The 20,408-nt window shown below is 35.7% G+C and overlaps 1 protein-coding gene across 1 annotated transcript in view; it reads right to left on the minus strand.

The window, feature by feature from the left end:
* Positions 1-20,408, minus strand: part of DCDC1 (doublecortin domain containing 1) — a 287,695-nt gene that overhangs the window by 133,791 nt on the left and 133,496 nt on the right. The window contains exons 11-14 of the mRNA XM_084894634.1: positions 12,065-12,166; positions 8,704-8,867; positions 5,378-5,503; positions 2,895-3,000 (exon numbers count right to left, since the gene is read on the minus strand). Coding sequence (XP_084750760.1) covers positions 2,895-3,000; positions 5,378-5,503; positions 8,704-8,867; positions 12,065-12,166 — 498 coding nt within the window. The remainder of the gene's footprint in view (positions 1-2,894; positions 3,001-5,377; positions 5,504-8,703; positions 8,868-12,064; positions 12,167-20,408) is intronic.

Below are 20,408 nucleotides of genomic sequence, written 5' to 3' on the forward strand. Positions count from 1 at the left end.
TTTTGTTTTCTTATAATACTGTTTCGGTTGGTCTGTAATTTTACTCAAAACTAATTTCTTCTTCCAAAAATACAATAGTATACAAACCTTTATTTAAGATGAATGTTTTCCCACTTTCACTGATTCACTAGAACCAATTAATCAGGATGCAATGACTGTGATTGTTATTGTACCATTTTTCAACATTAGAAAATACAGTTTTCTGTTAAAATCCTACTTTGACTTAAAATCAAAGAGAGAAGCCACCTTGGGGTTCTTTTCCTGTAACAATTCTTTAATATTCCATTTTCTTTCTGGTTTGAGCTGGCTTCTGTTAAATGAGTTAATTAACTAGTGAATTCAATTCCATTGAGCTAACTCTGGATATTTAGAGATTATAGAATCAGGATGTCCTCTGGTGCAAAGGAATTTCTAATCTAGCAGCAAGGGTAAGTAAGACAGGGACCTCCCGGATTATCTTCCGAACACAAGGATCAAATCAGATCTTGCCTCTGCTTCATGTTTCCAATAGATGTTGTTTTCTACATGATATCCAGAATCCCTAATATTAAATTAAGACCCTTGATAATCTGATCTCAACATCCTCAGTGGAATATACTATTCTTCCCTTTTACCCCAAAGTGACCTGAAATAGGCCTAAATTTGGGACACTAATTGACTTCGAATCATGCAACAGTTGTATGGGGGAACAGCATCAAGTTCATTGTCACTATAAATGGCACTGAATGGATACAATGGGGTTATCAAGGCCAGAAACATCCTATCTGGTTTGGGAGTGGGGGTGGGATAAAGGAGATTTTATGAAGCTGGTACAGATCAGATAAGGCTAGAATGAAGGGCAGGATTTCAACAAGCATTTGTTTAATGCCAAGTATATGTCAGACATTGTGCTAGGATATGGCACAGGGGTAAAAGAGAAGGCTGGGGTTGGTGGCAAAGAAAGAGAGGTTGAATTTCAGGCAGAGGTTCCACATGGACATAATAACAAAAATCATGGAGTGCTTTCAGAAAACAACAAAGGAACAATCTGGCTTGGCTAACACACAATGTATTAGACAATAGAGAGCCTTGTAAGATAAGTCACAGCTAAATTTTAAAAATCCTTCATCAAAAATACATTGTGCACTTGCCCTACAATCAAGACTTTGTGCTAGCACTCCAGAATACAAAGATGATTGAGAGACAATGGTTGCATCTAAAGAATTCTCAATTTCAGGGAGGAGAAAGCACAAAAGCAAATAAATGCCAATATAAAAAAAAAAAAAAACAAGATCTAAGAACAATTTTCAAAGGAGTTCTAAAAATACAAGGTAATTTGAGGTTAATTCTTTCTGCAGGATATAAGAAGGTTTTATGGAAGAAGAGGAAGTTGAATAAAGCCTTAAGGCAAACACACACACACACACACACACACACACACACAGAGTAATGACAGAGGTTATTTCCTAGGCAAAGAACAACACATGCCATGACATAAGTATACCCAAGTGAAAAGCATGTTGTGGGACACAACTTATTAACTCTTACTGTAGTGTATGAAGAAGATCAAAAAGAGAAGATTGGAAAGGCAGGGGAAGACTGAAGGAAAATAATGGAGTTCACTGAAGGCCAGATAAGGATATGCAACTTCAGTAGGCAACAGCCAAGCACACAAATTTTTGAGCAGGAAAATAATGTTATAGCAAAAAAATTAATAAAAAGGAGCCCTAGCCAGTTTGGCCCAGTGGATAGAGCGTCAGCCTGTGAACCAAAGGGTCCCGGGTTTGATTCTGGTCAAGGACACGTACTTTGGTTGCAGGCTCCTCCCCGGCAACCAATCGTTGTGTTTCTCTCACATTGATATTTCTCTGTCTTTCCCTTTATCTCCCACTCTCCCTAAATATCAATTAAAAAAATAGTCTTGGGTGAGGATTAAGAAAAAAAAAAAAAAAAGAAAAAGTACTGCTAACTGGATCAGAACTACAATATGTTAAATAAATCTAAATGTCAGGTAAATATAAAAGGCATTAATTCTTGGCACACCATTCAACTTACATTTAATTTCTAAAGTTGCTCAAGAACAGACAGGATTAGAAATAATTATTGATTTTATTCTATTTTTTAATTATATTGTTTAGATTTATATGCACCTTGAAACAACTAATATTTTCAATATAAGTTTTGGCATAATAACATGAATGGGCAGCATGGAGAAATTAAAAATATTAGTTTGGGACAATGTATTTCTTACACTGTGTCTTGGAAATAGAGGGCTCAGATCAGTGAACAGGAAGTTCTACTTTCTTTGGGCATCTCCATCTCTGTGCCTTTCGCTTTTGAATTCAAAAACTAAAGCTTATGTAGTTGAAATGAATAACTCTACATAGTTTCCCAGATAAGAAAAAAAAAGTATTCCTTTTTAAAAGACATGTTTTAAGTGCCTTTAATAGCTCAATTGGAGAACAAAATTCTTTTCTGGCAAGATACCTAAGTGCAAATTAATCCATAGACCTTCTGGATTGGCTTGCCATGAATTGGGTTTTCTGAAGAACTCGTGTTCCTTAAATACATCAACCCGTAGAACAAATAGACCAGATACTGAAGTATAGAGAATAGCCATCTTAAAGACTTTCTTAAGTAACTCAAACTTATTATAATATAGTAGGTCTAGAGGAAATATGTCAAAAACAGTACTTGAATGACATTATTCAGGTTGAATTTTTTTTCAAGCAGAAATGCTAAATTTTGATTCAGTTTTAAAGAGCTTAATAACAGGAAGTAAAGAATAATGCCCCAACACTTGTAGAATAACTCATAGTTTTCAAAACTTTCACCAATATCCACTCAGTCACCAAGTATTGACTGAAAATCCGATACATAAAATAACCACATTAATTACAACATATAATTCTGACCTTGTTCTGTAGGAAATGGTCCTCCAAGTCCACCTTTTCAAATTGATCAGGTATCTGTTGATTGTTGGCATTAAAATTCATTGGAAATCCCTCACAAACTTCCCAACTAAAAAAAAGTGAAATATTTTATTATTTTTGCTAGAATAAAATACATTTATAATACTCTTTAATCTACTAGTATAATAATTTATGCATTTTATACTCCACTAGTAAGAGAAAACTCAATGTATAATTTTAAACAAAAATTTGTAAAGTGCTTTGGTATCAATAATTGGGAAAGGGAAAGTTTTAATTTTTTACCTTGCAATTATTTATGACAGTGGGGGATTCCATGCCTAATTATTAATAGAACAAAGAAACAAAAAAAATGACTTTTATTCTGAAAAGATCACTTATAGTTGAGGCCATCTTCACTATTACATTTATATTCTAAATACAATGGAGTATGAATAATAAAGGGTGTTTTTATACTTATGATAGTTGTGCTAAGCACAAGTTTGTTTTTTAAAGAACATCCTAAAAGGCAGCACAGTCTAAGTGGGTACATGGACAAACCACAAACTGGAGGTGTTTAATGCCATTTTAATTCAGCCAAATCACTTGTTTTAAAAGTGAGCAAATCCCTACTCTAAAGAAAATTACTTGGGTCAATATTAATATGTTAAGACATATCCTAGAAAATGCTGGTATTCAACAGGTTCTAGGGCTGGTGGTAGTATTTTTTCAATACTCTGAGAAATATAAGTAAGAATGTGATTATTAATATTTCAAATAATACACTTTAGAGTACAGAAAGAAAATTCAAATGGAATCCAAATATTAAGGAAATTATCCCCAAATTAGTTCAATAAGGGCAGGCAGTTTTCATATTGTTATTCTTCAGGAGCTAAATCTAATTTGAATCCACTCACTAAAACAATATTTATTGCACCTGGGAAGTAAAATTAAGATGGAATACATGAATTTCAAATTAAACTCCTAGCTAAAAATTGAAGGGTAGAGGCAAATATAACAGCTTGGAGAAAGATCATAAATGGAAATGCCTATTTTAAAAAAATGCTAATGAGTTATTTCTATCTATAAAGAAACAGAGCCCTAGATGGTTTGGCTCAGTGGATAGAGTGTAGGCCTGTGGATTCAAGGGTCCCAGGTTCGATTTTGATCAAGGGCATGTACCTTGGTTGTGGGCACATATCCAGTAGGGAGTGTGCAGGAGGCAGCTGATCAATGTTTCTCTTTCACTGATGTTTCTAACTATCTCTCTCCCTTCCTTTCTGTAAAAAAAATCAATAAAGTATATTTTTAAAATAAAAGAAACAGAGAACAGGACAAAAGAAATTCAAATCTTGCCTAATACATGGCAGGCAGTCATTGGGGGAAGAGTTGGTCTTCATAGACATATGTAGCAATAGGTTGACTCTACACTGTGTCAGACTGCATTTGGTTTTGTGGATTTACCCTCTACTTCAGTCTTTTTACCTACATCTTAAGGAAAGTTGTGATTTGTTAAATTATAAAATGTTAAAGCTAGATAGGACCTTACAGATAGATCACATAACCCAGCATAGTATCAGTTTTCTGCTCTGATGTTCAATATGGTAGCTACTAGCCACATATATTTTAATTAAAATTCATTTAATTTGAACAAAATTAAAAATTCAATTCCTCAGTCACATTAGTCAGACTTTAAGTTCTCAATAGTCACAAAGTATGTTTTCATCAGCACAGGAAGTTCTTTTAGTGCAGGATAGTGTTTAAACCATCAATTTTAAAGAAAGACAGTCTAGGTTAGAATTTTGAATCTATCTTGCCCTTCTGTGCCTCACTTTCTGTCTCTATAAAATGGAATAATAACAGTATAACAGTAATGATGTGATCGAAATAATTGTTTTGAGGATTAGATTCCTACCCAATTCATTTAAAAACTGTGCCTGGACTATGGTTAATGTGAATGCTGGGTTTTGTCTTTTTACAGGCAAGACAGACACCCATCTGCCCATGGACAATTATAAGCGGATATGGGACAAGATGCCCAACCCTCTACCTCCTGCTCTTCTTCTCACTATCCCACCAAGCCTACAGCATTGCTTTTGTTTTTAATTTGTCATCAAATGAGATCCTTAAATATGGACACTCACATGTATAAACATATTATATAATATTTTAATGATTCTACTCAAATATTAGAATGGAAGCACTAAAAACAGCTTTTTCATTTCAAATAAAATTATCACATCTGCAAAGCTGAAACTAGAATCTGCTTATTGGACCATACGTTTTTTTTAAAACTTAAAGAAAGTTAATGATGTTAATGATTAAGTCTTTTAGGCATTAGCTCATTATATCATGAAAAAAGTCAATAAAATAAATAATTGTTTATGTAAAATGATTCAAAGAATGTCTTTTAGTGTTTCAATCTCACATTCTGGAAAATCTGAATTTAGATGATTCAGATTAATTTAACCAAGCACACATTAATTTACTTGTCACATCCACGTAGCAGAACAGCTTTGGGATCCAAGAAGGTTTTATATGCAATTGTAATGCCACCTCTGGCAAATGCAGCCACCTGGTCAAAGGTCAAACTCAAAACAGGGTTCCATGGAGATCTGAAAAATGGAAAAAAAATTAAAGCTATCTGCAAAATTATGCTAACATTGAAATTTCAGCACAAATAAATAATAATACATAAAATATCAGTGTCTAGTAAAATCCCAAAATCTTAAATGCACATTTTACTTTATTTGGCTGATTTATAATATGCCAAGAATAGTTGCAATACACAATATTTTAAAAAATAATTTAAACAATAAAAGCAAAATATTTAGTGGAGAAAAACAACCAATTTTTCATATAATGTTCATTTTGTAATAAATATATCCTAAATGATCTTCATCAATGTCTAGCTACAATGCAATATGCCAATAATGAACTTTGGATCTGATATTTAAATAAATCCTTAGTGTTTAATTAAAACCAAACCTTTTCTTTATGGGCTAACTAATTGTTATGCTAATTTGTTTTTTAATTTTACATACTGTTAGGGACATTTTTTAGGTTAATTTAATTATTTGAGAATAACATAGAGATAGACTCTTAGACAGAGAGCACTCAGACAGCTCTGGTTGTGGAGTGTCAGAAGGAGGGTGAGGGACTGAGCAAAAGAGAAGAAAAAGGGGAAAGAACTCATGGACACAGACAACAGTGTGGTGATGGGGTGAGGGTGGGGAGTGAAAGAGGATATATGGTGATAGAAATAAAGAAAAAGTAAAATAAATCTGATGGAAAACAGATCTTAAACAAGAGTGGCCACTATGTAAAATATGAAATAGTTTTTTCTAAATTGGTGACAAAAACTTGCTATTTATCTTAACACACGAGTCAACTACATCAGCTGTGTAGTATAATGAAAAATACTTAAACTGAATCTAATAATGAGAAAAGACTCAGAAAAATTCAGAATATGGGACATTCCACAAGAAAAGTGAACTCTTCAAAAAAGAAATCAATGTCATGAAAAACAAAATAAAAGGTGGAGGAATATTCTAGATTGAAGAGAACTAAAGAAAATAACTGCAATATTTGAAGCTTATTTGGATCCCAGGTTACAAAGAGCTCAAAAGCGCATTTTGAGTAGTTTGAATATAATCTGCATATTAGGTAATATTACATTATTTTTTACTTTGTTAGATATTATAATGTGGTAATATCGAAGAATAATTCTAATTCTTCAGTTATGTGATGTGAAGCACTTAACAATAAAACTTAAATGATTATCTGAAATTAATTTCTAACCATTCAAAAAAGAGAGAAGGGAGATTTTAAAAAAAAAAAGAGGTAAAATAAATGTGGCAAACTCTTTAAATTGTTGAGCCTTGGTAAAGGATATATAGATATTCATTGTATTATCATTTCAAGTTGTCTGTAGATTTGACATTTTTCTAAATAAAAATTGGTAGAAAATAATTAAGAGACTCAAAATTGAAGCAGATATTGGCAATATCATCTTTTGTAAATTAGTAATCTGATTCCCCATATCAGCATATACTAGGCAAGTTAGAATTACTCCCTGAAAATGATTATCATTTACTTAGTAAACATTGCACATTTTCTCAATATATTTTAAATTGGATGGAAATAACTTTTTAGACATAAATTTTAGAAATTCCAATAGTAGCAAATGAATCATATTAGATTCAAAACAAGAAAAAGAATACATTATCCTATTAAAATAACAATAATGAACAAATAAATATACTGACTATGGACTCCTCCAGCTACAATCCTCAGTTGATTTTGGAATTATTTCAAATACTTAGCATTTCTATTAGTTATTCCACAAATATGATTCAATTAACCAAAAACAAGTGTTTGAGCTTATTTAAAATTCAGTACTATAGCAAACATTATTAAAAACATCAAAATTAGTCAGTTGTTGCTTTCACTTTAACAATGATATTTAAGAAGAAATTACTAGCTAACCATTTTATTTAAAAATCTTTCCTTGTAATAAAATTCATTGCTGTTTGTACCATGCAAAAACAATTTTCATAGTGCAATTAAAAGACATTTTAAAATCTGCCTTCGGGAGGGAAAAACACCATTCCTTACAGATATTTTGAGTTTTATAAATTACACACCATTAGAAATTATTAAGTATTTTAATTTTATTCTACTAGGACAGGTGAAATAAGATTTTGTAGTATGTTACAACACTAATCCTCCCAACTTCTTCCAAACCATTATGGACTTCTGTAAATAAAGTAAATTTATTTCCATACTTAAAGTTTTGACTATTAGAATAGATAGTAAATCCAATTAGCTCCTAGCTCTGTCCAGGCTATTTTCATTACAGTTATGATCAATTATACTCTAAAAGCAAAATTATTTTTCCCCATGTCCTAAAAAAAAAAAAAATTCAGAAAAGGCAAAAGTATGTTTAAGTTTACTGACAAGCAGTTTCAGAGTTCATCTGGATGTATTCTGTCAAAATATGCATAAATCTCCATGACAGTCCACACAGCCCAGCTCATCAGCGCCTGCAGACTGCAGCCTTTTTCTTTCCTCGGAAACGCAAATAATTGTATGCAGGAATTTACCAATCTACAAAAATTTACACAACACTTCGCAATAACCAGTAATTATTGTAGGATAATATAAGGCGCCTTTGAGAAATACAACTTTGATATGATGGAGCTTATGAGCTTTACCAATTTATCTCTAGCTGTTCTGTCATTGGTGCTTAAAAGGTTAAGACTTTATTTGTGAAAACAGAGAGATAGTGGGGAATCATGTTGTCTGCAGCTTCATAAATCTTGCTTAAAATCCTTTTCAATTACCATCCATTTCTCCTTTAAAAAGGGACAAAAAAATAGAGGAGTGAAAGCAGGTCAGGGCAGTGTGCGACAATGACAGTGTGATGGGTTTGGGCCCCCCGTGGCGTTTCCATCTGCTATCATTAAGGTGACTACTCAGACATGAACAAATCCCACTTGCTGTGCTGACAGGCAGACTTCAAGAACTATGACAAGGCATTAAGACAGAAAAGTCAGAGAGAGAGAGAGAAAGAGAGAGAGAGAAGAGAGAGAAGGAGAGAAAAGAGAGAAGGAGAGGGAGAGAGAGAGATGACTAATTTCTCAAACAATCCTGCCTCACAAAAAAAAAAGCATCCTGACATTTAATTGGAATTCAAAATTTTAAAAAATTTTCATAAAGGGTGCTCTTGGCTTCTCAACTCTCCTTTTAAATTACTTTGCCCCAGAAAAGACTGAGGACAGACAGAAAAAAAAAAAAAATGCCTCACTCCTACCTGTACGCTTTACCATAAGAGACCCAAATTTTTTGCTCATTCTTCAGCAAAAGTGGATTCTTAATTTCTTGACCATGCTCATCGAAAAGCCGGGTTGAAGAAAAATTGAGGCCTGGTGGGTTGATGGAAGATCCTTGAAGCCTTTGATGAATCTTGAGAAGTAACTGGTGGTGGGGGGAAATAAAGAAGAAGAAAAAAGAATTACATAAATTGTGGACATCTGTAGTAAACGGTCTTTACTCTGTAACCAATGAAGTCTAAACAAATGATAATTAAATTCATATAGAATGCTAAAAGAAGTGTGAAATGATGGCACTGTTTAGCTCAAGGGAAAGTAACAAAATGAGCATGGGCTTTTAACCAGCAGGGGGTGCCACAGGCTTGTGATTGAGCTCTGACCCTTTGGTGCTGGGACTGAAAGCAGATGTGACAGTTTTACAGGAAGAGCGTTTAGCTTCTACACATGGTAACAGTCCCCTTTGATGAGGGTTATGCTTTTCTTGTGGGAGCTACACATTCTCTTAGGGCCCTTGCAGAGCGTGTTCAGGTTTTACAATGGGTGGTCTCCCTATTTCCCACTACCTTGAAATAACCAATGGCCGAGTAATTCACCATTGACAGGATTGCAAAAATAAACAGGACTTTCAGCCCAGGTTGCTTCAGGACTCTTCTGGCTGTATTTTAATGAAGGCCCTGCAAATGCTTGTAAGCCACTTCCATAAGAGATGTTTTCAAGTTGTAAATAAGATATAACTGAAATGCAAATACGAAATGCTGTCATTTAATAATTTAAATATTAGCATTGTCAGTGTTTGCAATCACCTTACCTTTAGGGTCTGTGGATTATCAAGATATTTCTAATTTAAGACACATTTCAAATGAAAGTAAATCCAACGGAACTGGGTTGCAGGTGGCATTTTAAAAGACTCTTTCATTATTTTCGGTTACCTTTGAGTGTTTGGGCCTCTACTCTGTCCTACTCTGTGCCCCACACTATCCATCACTCTGTCCTCCGCCCCCATCCCCCTAGCCTTCTGTCACAGGCTTCCTTTTCTTCTTTCCCTTGTCAGTTCCTGTGTCTCTGAATTTCTTGTTACTCTGTAATCTCGGCAGGGATGCAGATATAGCTGTGGACTTTCCTTGTTCAGCTCTGTTTAGTGTGCCTCTTTCACTCCTGTTAATTTCCATTGAGGTATCCTGGGATGTGTTAAATGCCAAAGCTCAAAGGAAAGGAGATAAAGTTGCAATCTTGTCATATATGCCAGTTTCCTCTCCTATGGGTTCTAAACTCTTGACTGAGTAAAATATTTTCTTTGGTCAGCAACTTTATTTGTAGAATACTTAAGAATTAAGCTTTGTCCTAATTAGAGATAAACAATTGTATCTCTAACTTTATCAGCTCTACATTGTTTTCAAAAGCTCTTAATTGACCAAATTTCCAGCCTTGAGCACCAGAAAGGCTGAAAATGATAACACATTTTTCATTTCAATAAAGGTAATACTTCTCACTCTGTATAATCAAATCCTTTGAATTACAAGTAATTGCTACTATTTTCTTTACGAGTATAATAGGCAAAGATGTTAGAATTGTAAAAGTCTGATTTTTTTTTTTTTACTGGAACCACAAACATGTTTTGAAAATCTATATATTGAATTCATAAAACCCTCCATATATTTCTGTGCAGTCCCAGCCATTGAGCTTATTTTTTGTTGCCTTGCTATTATATTGGGAAAGCAGGCAATGCTGATCACTGTTAAAAATACAGTGGTTTTTGTTTTCTAGTCATCACCTTTTTTGTAAAAGGGAAAGCTATAAAAGACTGAAGACCCAGTCCAGGAGAGAAATATGTACCCTAAAAATGGGAGTGTGTGGTAGGAAAGTATGTGAACGCCTGACCACAAATCCAAATGCACTTTCACAGGAGTTGCATCTCAATCTCCCTTTTCTCAACTTGGTGACAGATTGCATTTTAGAGTTTCAAAGATGAGCATCCCACAGCTTCCAGGAGGTAGGGCCTCAGTGCCTTTCATCTGAAGGTAGTTGGTTAAGGCTGGAATGCAGTGACCAAATATATGTGATATTCTTCACCCACTTATCTTTAAAACTATCATCACCATGACTTTATAGGATAAGAATTTGTTCAGGAACCTGAGAAGAGTATGAAACAGTTTAGGCATGTGATTGAGACAAGTGTGCACCAAGGAAACAGACATCGTTTAATGTCACCAGGGATCTCCCAAACAGCTATATGGTATTCCTAATTCAAGTCTCCCCTTAACCCCCCAAGATTAGCTTGCATATTATAGAAGCAAAGAACATTCTATTTCAATGTGCCACAAGCCAACTCAAAAAAAAAATCCCTCAGAGTATTAGCTTCCTATGTAAAATAATATAAATGCCATCTTCAATTTAATATGAACCAAAGAGTAAAGTATCCTAATGTGAAATTGGGGGGAGGAGGGGGGCGGGCGTGAGGAGATGACAAATAGATAATTCTAGGAAGGCTTTCATATTATGGTATTTTTAAATAGTTAGGGAGGTGATGGTAAAAAGAAACCAGCCAAGACTCTTGATTCTTCTCTCTCTAATTAATGAAGGTAGCATTTCCCTTCTCTTCCAGGCTAAAATAATGATCAGATAAGAGTCTTCCAACTTTATGCAACTTTAGTGGATGACCATAAAAGCCAGGTAATAGATATACCAGGGAGAGACAAGTCTGAGGGTGCTGAACTCAAGAGGGGGGAGGAAGAAGCAAGTTTCTAAACAAAAGCCAAGCAACAGAGCCCCAAACACTGGTGTGCGCTGGGGCGCATAACCCCAATTTGTAAACAACAGGGGTATTCAGTGTCTTTTTATGCAAGACAAAGACCCCAAATAAAGATCCTGAATATGTTGACTCTGCCCGAGAAACATCCCAATGATCTGGAAAATAAAGGTAAGAGTGTCTCGGAAAAACCATTTGGACTTGCCTACAATGAGCATAGGAGACCAAATCTGCACATTAGTCGCTCAGGGTCTTGGGCTTGGGAACACCCTAAATCCAGAACATACCCTAAACTGAATATCATGTCACTTCTTTTCAAAGTGTAAACAAGAGGGCAATCCAAGAGACCAGTGTAGACAGATTTCCAAATACAAGCACAATGAAGGTTAAGATGCTGTTAAATAAGTGGCTCAGAGTTGATAAACAGAGAGCCAAAAGAATTCAGAAGTCAATCTTAAGACTATCAATCTTTGCAGACCAGCACATGACTGATCTTTTTTTTCTTTCTAAATAACTTTAAAGATGTAATTATCTAAATTAATGACAAGTAGCTTGGAAGACACCTAGAATCATAAATAAACATCCAGTAAACTCACTTTTTCCATCATATCACCAGTTTGGTTTGGGCTATTAGACACCAAATCTTTTTGGTTGATACAGATAGAGATCTCTCCAGTGTCTTTACCATTTTCAAATATCTGAAAAATAAGTACATTAAAAAAATAAAAATAAATACATGTACACACACATAGGTACATATATTCATGCATACATATGTAAACACAAACAGTCTTGGCTTTGCACAACAGGGCATCGAATGGAAGTCATGGGTACAGGAACTTGTGAAGCAAGGGCCTCCTGTATGAACACATGCAGGCAATTGACAATGAAAACCAACAGGGCTAGAATAGTAAAAAAAAAAAAAGCCCCCCCCCCCCCATTTCTTCTTTTGGGTTCAGCATCTTTAAACTGACTAGCTCTCCCTACAATCTTAAAGGAGGAATCACGCACTACACTGGATGTTTAAGTGTTTCATGACTCAGAGAAAGGTCAGCTAGACACCAACTAACTTAGATCATTTCATTCTTCTTGAAAAAACATAAAGCCACAACATATGTGAGGGATGTCTGATTTATATTTAAAATAGATCAGTGTTCAGTTTATCTACTGACTCATTAAGAGGAAACTCAACCTGACAGATTTATTGCATAACAATATTATGAAAGCCATCCACTTGAAGTGCATACATTCAACAAGTTGTTGAGGACAGACATTATGCAATAGTTACTAAACAAACAAATACTCTAGCAAACATTCTGGTGTAAAGTATCCCAACAAACCAGTCTCAAAGGAGGGAACTAGAGTGAATACCACCCTCTGACCACATTGAGGGCCCCTGTGGGTGTGCCATTTACCTGAAAAGAATGGAAGCAGGCCAAGAGAGGCCTGATGAATAATTTAAATCCTTGCTTTTTTATTTTGCTTTTTTCTCAAAAGTTATTTTATTCCCTTTCTGATAGACCTACCACATCAAGGTAGTAATTTTATGTATTTCTAGCACTATTTCCAGAGAAGATGATTTGGGGCAATAACTTATTATGAAGAAAGAAATCTGTTTTACTTTTGAGATAGTTCAAGTGTTATTTAATAGTGGTTTGGGAAATACTGTGCTTCAATAGCACTTACTCAGACTATATACATAAAAGGAGGGGGAGGGGGCTGAAAAGAGAGAGAGAGAGAGAGAAAAAAGGAGTAACAGTGTTCAAAAACTGTGGGTCCATCTCTATTTGGAACTTTTCATCACACTGATGGTCCAGTGGAGAAGGTACAGCTCTCAGCCTTGGTTCAGTGATATTTCACTCCCTATAGTGTCTTTTGCTACTAAGGATTATTTTAAATCTTTGTTTATAAGTAAAGATAAAATGCCAGCAAGAAACCTCTCTAATTTTGTGAGGAACTTCATAAACCCAACTGTGGCCCAAAAACCAATGGGAAATGAAGTAGAAGGAGAATCTTACTGTCCCAACAATCTCTTCAGGGCCCTAATCTGGAACAAAACTCTTAATAGAGAAATTGAACAGTGATAGTCACAATTCTAGCCACATGCAATTCTGCAAGGTTAGTGTTGACAAAAGCTCAATTAGACGAACATATTGATGTTACTATGTTAAGACTTGCTATATGTGAAATCAGAGTGCAGCAAATTATATTCTAGAAAATGAGAGTGTGAGTGTCAAGTGCCAGACTAAGAAAGCAAATAGGACTTGTTCAACATCTAGCAGCATCACTAGCTCACTGCTTTCTCCACAACATCTACTAAGTCCTCCTTTCTATGTCTAGAAAAGTAAAGAAGAAGGAAAAAGAAGAAGAAGAAGAAGAAGAAGAAGAAGAAGAAGAAGAAGAAGAAGAAGGAGGAGGAGGAGGAGGAGGAGGAGGAGGAGGAGGAGGAGGAGGAGGAGGAGGAGGAGGAGGAGGAGGAGGAGGAGAAGGAGAAGCAGAAGAAGGAGGAGGAGGAGGAGGAGGAGGAGGAGGAGGAGGAGGAGGAGGAGGAGGAGGAGGAGGAGGAGAAGAAGAAGAAGAAGAAGAAGAAGAAGAAGAAGAAGAAGAAGAAGAAGAAGAAGAAGAAGAAGGTGGTATTTCAATGCTTTAGTAAAAGTTTAGGTGTTTGAGTGAAAGAAGACTGTATATCATTCATATAATATGTGGAGTCTTTTCTTTATTTCTACAAAAATAAAAATTCCCCAAGATGAAATCCTATGATATTCTGCTTTTCTTAAGCCTCAGCTCTGGTTCTTCAGATCAGTATTACTATGCTCATTTTTTTAAAATCCAAGTACTAAATTTATTTTTTCTTCCTTTGCATGAGAAATATTTTTCTTCCTATTGTCCAATGCCTAACAAAGATAGCTCTCTATACAGAGTTACTATGATTGACTAGATATAGGAAAGTAAAAAATAGTCTACACCTTTATTTTCCTGTTGCCTAATCCTCTACTTAAGAAAAACCCCAACAGTTTTATTGGCTTCCTAGTGGCTTTCTGCATAGCCTCACCTCCCCACCATTCTAAAATTAAATTCTCACCCTTGGAATGGGATGATGCACAAATCCAGCTAAGTATAGTCTTGGGTCCCAAGGAGGAAGATAATAGAACCTCAAATTTTTTTCTTAAATGATCAAGATCCTCTTGAAAATGATGGTAGCTAATGACTAATTAAGAAAATAACTACAGTCTATGGCCATACCACCCTGAACGCGCCCGATCTCATCTGATCTTGGAAGCTAAGCAGGGTCGGGCCTGGTTAGTACTTGGAAGGGAGAAAATAACTACAAATAGAAGTTTACTCCTATGCCCTTAATTAGGCAATGTATAGAATTTTAAGGAGTGTTTGCCATTAACTACAGTATTTTTACTTTATTTATGTCAATATTAACATTTCCTGAGCAAGATTAAATTGGATTAAGGTCAATATTTCATTTTAATGTTGTTAAGTGATTCGCTCATTCATCAAATGTTTATTGAGTTTATCGCATGTGCCAAGCAGTGCTCAGGTGCTTAAGATAAACCAGTGAGCTCCACCAGCATAGCTCAGTGGTTGAGTGTCAACTCATGAACCAGGAGGTCATGGTTTGATTCCTGGTCAGGGCACATGCCTGGGTTGCAAACTCAATCCCCAATGTGGGGTGTGCAGGGGCAGCCAATTGACGATTCTCTCTCATCATTGATGTTTATATACATATATATATATGTCTCTTCCTTCCTCTCTGAAATCAATACAAATATATATTTTTTAAAATTAGCCCAGTGAACTAAGATTCCCACTCTTAAGGAACAAAACAAGGTAAATAAATCATACAGTGTGGTCAGGAAATATTCAGGTCTTATGAATCTTGAAGTTTACACAATTTGGTGGTCTCTCTTCAATAATAATAAAAAAAATGGCAGAATTAAATATGGAGAACTACATAAAAAACATTCATTTAAAATGAGTAAAGATACCAGAATAATTTACACATATGTAAAAGCTCACATATAAATAAAAACATTACCAAATTCAGAAAATGTCCCAAAATACTTTTGTTAACAAGCTATCCAATGCACATATTTGGCTGAATTGTCTTTGATCACCTCTTTAAATGGTAATTTTATAGCATTTTCTAAAAGGAAAGAAAGAATAGAAAGATAATGCCTTCTTCCCTCTTGCATGGTTAATCAATAATATTTTTATTATTGGTTAGAAAACCTACTCTCAACCTCATAACTTGGTTCATTTTATTTTTAAAGAATTTAGGACTGTTGGCAAGTTTGGGGAAACCTTAATCATTGTTTCTTTAAAATATAAGCTATAAAACATAGAAGAATTTCCTACAACTTAGTTGGCTTTGTTAATTTCACACAATTTTCCCCCTTCAACACCCACATATTTTGGGTCATTCTAGTCACAGTGAAAGAACAACACTCTGGCCAGCAGACAGTAGACATCTACCTGGAAGCTCTTCCCACAGCAGATGGCTAGCACTAACTAAGCTGTATGGCAAAGTGACTGCAGACCATTAATGACATTTAGCCACTCCCAAACTAAATGTATCCCCAACTCAATTTTCCCTTTCCTAGACTTCAGAAATGCCTGAAGCCATTTCAGCCCCACTTGGTGAAAGGGAAAGCTTGACATAGAGGAAGTTAGAGTGGAAACAATCATCTTAACCACTTATAATAAAAACAAGAGGCCCCTTGCACGAAGATTTGTGCAATAGGCCTTCCTTCCCCTGGCTGCCAGCACCAGTTTTCCTCCAGTACCTGGGACCTAGGCCTTTGCTCTGGCCACAGCAGAGAAGCCAAGCCTCCAGGCTAGACTTCTCTGCTCTGGCTGCAGCGAGGCTTCAGGCTTCAGTCTTCGCTTGGGCTGGAGCCTTCAGTCATCCCTCCACTCCTATGTATGCAAATTAACCCACCATCTTTGTTGTGTTAATTTGCATACCCATTCCTGATTGGCTGGTGAGCGTTGTGGAGGTGTGGTCAATTTGAAAATTTCTCTTTTATTAGTGTAGATGTATCATGTTTGTAAATCTTACAGAACCATGCAGCCACGTGTACACATCAGTAGGGCCTCTCCCTGAGATGCAGAAGGGATCTATGTGAAGAAGGGGCTCTGAAGCTTACGTTTCACTAGCTTCATGGTTAATGCACCTCTGAGGGGACTGGAAGGTAGTAAGTGTTATGTAAAGAAGAAAAATATAGCAGGGCAGGGGATACAGAGTCTGGGATCAGGGAGAGGGATGGGCGTGGTAGCCAACAAAGAAAGCAAGTGATCAGAATAGGTCTTTAAGAGAGGGAAGATCTGAGTGAAGACTAAATGGTGAGAAGGTGTGCTAAGCAGATAGCTGGCAGAGGAGACCTGCAGGCAGAAGGAGCAGCTAGAGCAAAGAAACCAAGACATGAATGTGCTCCAGGGATCTCAAGGAGACTAGTGTGACAGGGGGATAATAGTGTGATCGATCGAGAGGGATAATAACATGAAGTCAGAGAATTAAGGTTGACAGCTAAACAGAGAATCTTTGGAGGGTTTTGAACAGAGCAGTAACAGGATCCAACGTACATTTTTTAAAGAATTGTTGTGGCTGCTGGGTGGAGAGTAGGCTATAGGCAATAAAGGTCAGATGAGAGATGGATGATGGTGACTCAAAGTACTATATTTATATGCTGCGAATAACAACGGGCATGGTGAGAAATGGTCCATTTCTATTATTCATTCCTGAACAATTTTACTTGCTTAATTTATTGACTGGCAGGATTGGGAAATCAAATGTGTAGCTAGTCTAATATTTATGAAACAGGATGCCTGCATCTATGGGTGTCAATAAAATCAAATTAAATAACTGTTCATACTCAGTATTTGTGAAGCACAAAAATATCAACAAACTACTGAAATAATTTATGTTATAGAGACAATAACCAAAACTTAACTCGTATGGGAAAAGACAAGATAAATTTAAGCTAATGTGGTTCTTAGACAAGTTTGCTCGGCACCACTTATGACAACCATTTAAGGACTTGTATACGGCCTAGTTTAGTGTCATTATCCAGACTTCAATGTTACAAGTCTGGTTAAGAGGTTGCTGTGGGGGAACAGCAGGCTCCCAAATTCCCCATAACTGCTGAGCAGACCCCCCTAGAAGCTCTCCGTGCGTGAGTGGAAGGCCAAACACTGAAGCTTCAAAATACCTCAGGATGCAATGCTCTCAAGAGGCAATAATAGGAAAATGACAGTGCAATGTGTTGCCAAAAGTTGGGAGGCTGAATAGTAATAGGATTTACTAGTAGAGGTCTGAAGAAGGAAAGGAATATAAAATAACCACACAAAATTATTTGGCATATTCTAGGTGGGTGCTAGGTGTACCAGTTAACAATGCAGATTTTTTTCAATAGATGGAGTTACACATATGTTGATATACACTAGTATGTGATTTGATATATATGCTTGTTGTATTGACAACAAGCTTCAGAACTTCATATGCCAAATTTGCTGAAGGTATTAACATCATAGATATTTTTACACTTAAAAATATTGATTCTCATGCCAAAAAAGAGCATTTGTGGAAAGTTTTGATTCATTACTTTATTTTGAAGAAAAAGTTATCATATACTTTGGGAAGCTTATGGTGAACATACTCCATCTAAAGATACTTGTGAATGCTGGTTTAAATGCTTTAAAAGTGATTATTTTGATGTGAAAGACAAAGAACATCTAAGTTAACTAAAAAAGTTTGAAGACCAACAATTACCAACATAATTGGATGAAGATGCATGTCAAACTCAAAAACAACTCACAGGAAGATTAAATGTTGTTCAGCAAACAATTTCTAATAGTTTACAAGCAATGGGAAAGATTTTTAAAGGAAGGAAAATGGATGCCACATCAACTGAACTAAAGACAAATGGAAAACTGAAAAGTCATCAGTAAAATGTTGCTTCAACGGCATGGAAGTCTTTTTTTTGTATCGGATTGTGACTGGCGATGAAAGGTGGATTCATTTTGAGAATCCCAAATGCACAAAATCATGGGTTGATCAGGTCAACCATCAACATTGACTGCAAGGCCAAATTGCTTCACAAAGAAGACAATGCTCTGCATTTGATGGGATCAGGAAAGTGTGGTGTATTATGAGCTTCTAAAACCAGGTGAAACCATTAATTCTGATTGCACTGACAACAAATAATCAAATTTGAACCACGCTTTGATTATGAAATGGCCAGAATGTGCCAGAAGACATGGCAAAGTAATCTTACTTCATGATGACGTTCCATCACACACTTCAAAACCAGTTAAAGACACATTAAAAGATCTTGCCTAGGAAGTATTAACCCACCCACTGTATTTACCAGACCTTGCTCCTTCAGATTACCACTTGTTCCGATTGGCACACACACTTTCTCAGCAGCACTTCGAAACAAACTAAGAAGTGGAAAATTGGGTCTCTGAATGATTTGCCTCAAAACAAGAAAAGTTCTATTGGGACGGCATCCACAAATTACTAAAAGATGGGGGAAATGTGTAGCTAGTGATGGACATTGCTTTGAATAAAGCACTTTTGATGTTTCTCTTGAAATTATCGTGTTTTCTTTGATTACAAAATCCACCATTATTAACCGGTACACCTAGTATAATTAACTATGTTGAAATATGAATAACTTATACTTTGTCTTGGATTAGGTTACCCAGGAAACATACTCTGAGACCAAGATTTAGGAAGTTTGCTGGGGAGTGTTCTCAAGAGCAACACTGGTTAGGACTTGAGGGAAGCAGGACTGGGCAGGGGGAGGTGAACTGTTATGCAGTTGCAATAGAGGCCTCTGGTGGGAGCTCTAGAGCTGGGATGGCCTTTCAGAGTTCTTCAGAATTGAGGCCACTCACACATGCATGGTTATTGAGAGTGGAGGATGCTATGTCACAGGCATTCAATCACTCAATACTCAAAGCAACCAGATTTTCCAGGTGAGTCCCTCGAAGGTTAAGTGACTTTAGAGAAATCTACTCATAAGAGGCAGGGAGGTCTTTAAAAATCAAATTCTATGATTTTTTCCAGCTCTATTGAGTTACAGTTGATATATAACATTGTGTAAGTTTATATTGATATACTTATATATTGAAAAATGATTACCAGTTTTAGCTAATACCTCCATCATGTCACCTAATGACCTTTTTTTCCTTTGGTGAGATCATTAAAGATCTATTCTTCTGTCTTGGCGGGTGGGGCTCAGTTAGTCAAGAGTCATCTTATTTGCCAAGGGGTCAGAGTTCGACTCCCAGTCAGGGCACATACTAGGTTGTGGGTACAATTTCCAAAGGGAGTACATACGTGACACAACCAATCGATGTTTCTCTCTCATATTGATGCTTCTCTCTCACTCCCTCTCTTGTCCTCTTTCTAAAAATCAATAAAAACATTTTTTTTAAATCTACTCTTTTAACAATTTCCAGGAATATAATTCAGTTTTGTTCATCATAATTACAATGCTATGCATTAGATCTCAGAATTTATTCATTTTCTAACTAGAAGTTTGTACCCTTTGGTCAACATCTCCCCATTTCCTCTACACCTAGTTCCTGGTACCCACAATTTTACTGTTTCTACAAGTTTGTGTATTTTTAAACCAAAGTCAAATAACATGAAAGTTAAAATATTTTTGTTATGTAAGAAGCTAGATAGTCATATTTATGGCTAATTTAAAAAAATCTTCATCCAATCAGAACTAAAATGTACCTTTGGAGATAGAAAATAAACTAACTGAACTAACATTTTATGAACATTAAGTCAAATAAATAAATGTACTGTTAGTTTTTCATTTTTACAGACTTGGAAGATAGTTTTTAGAATATTCTCATTTTCTATATTTTCTCAAATGTATAACATATTATAAATCAAACAATAAACATGTCTAA

Source organism: Pipistrellus hanaki (assembly GCF_964339955.1).
Source record: "Pipistrellus hanaki genome assembly, chromosome: 9".
Lineage (NCBI taxonomy): Eukaryota > Metazoa > Chordata > Mammalia > Chiroptera > Vespertilionidae > Pipistrellus > Pipistrellus hanaki.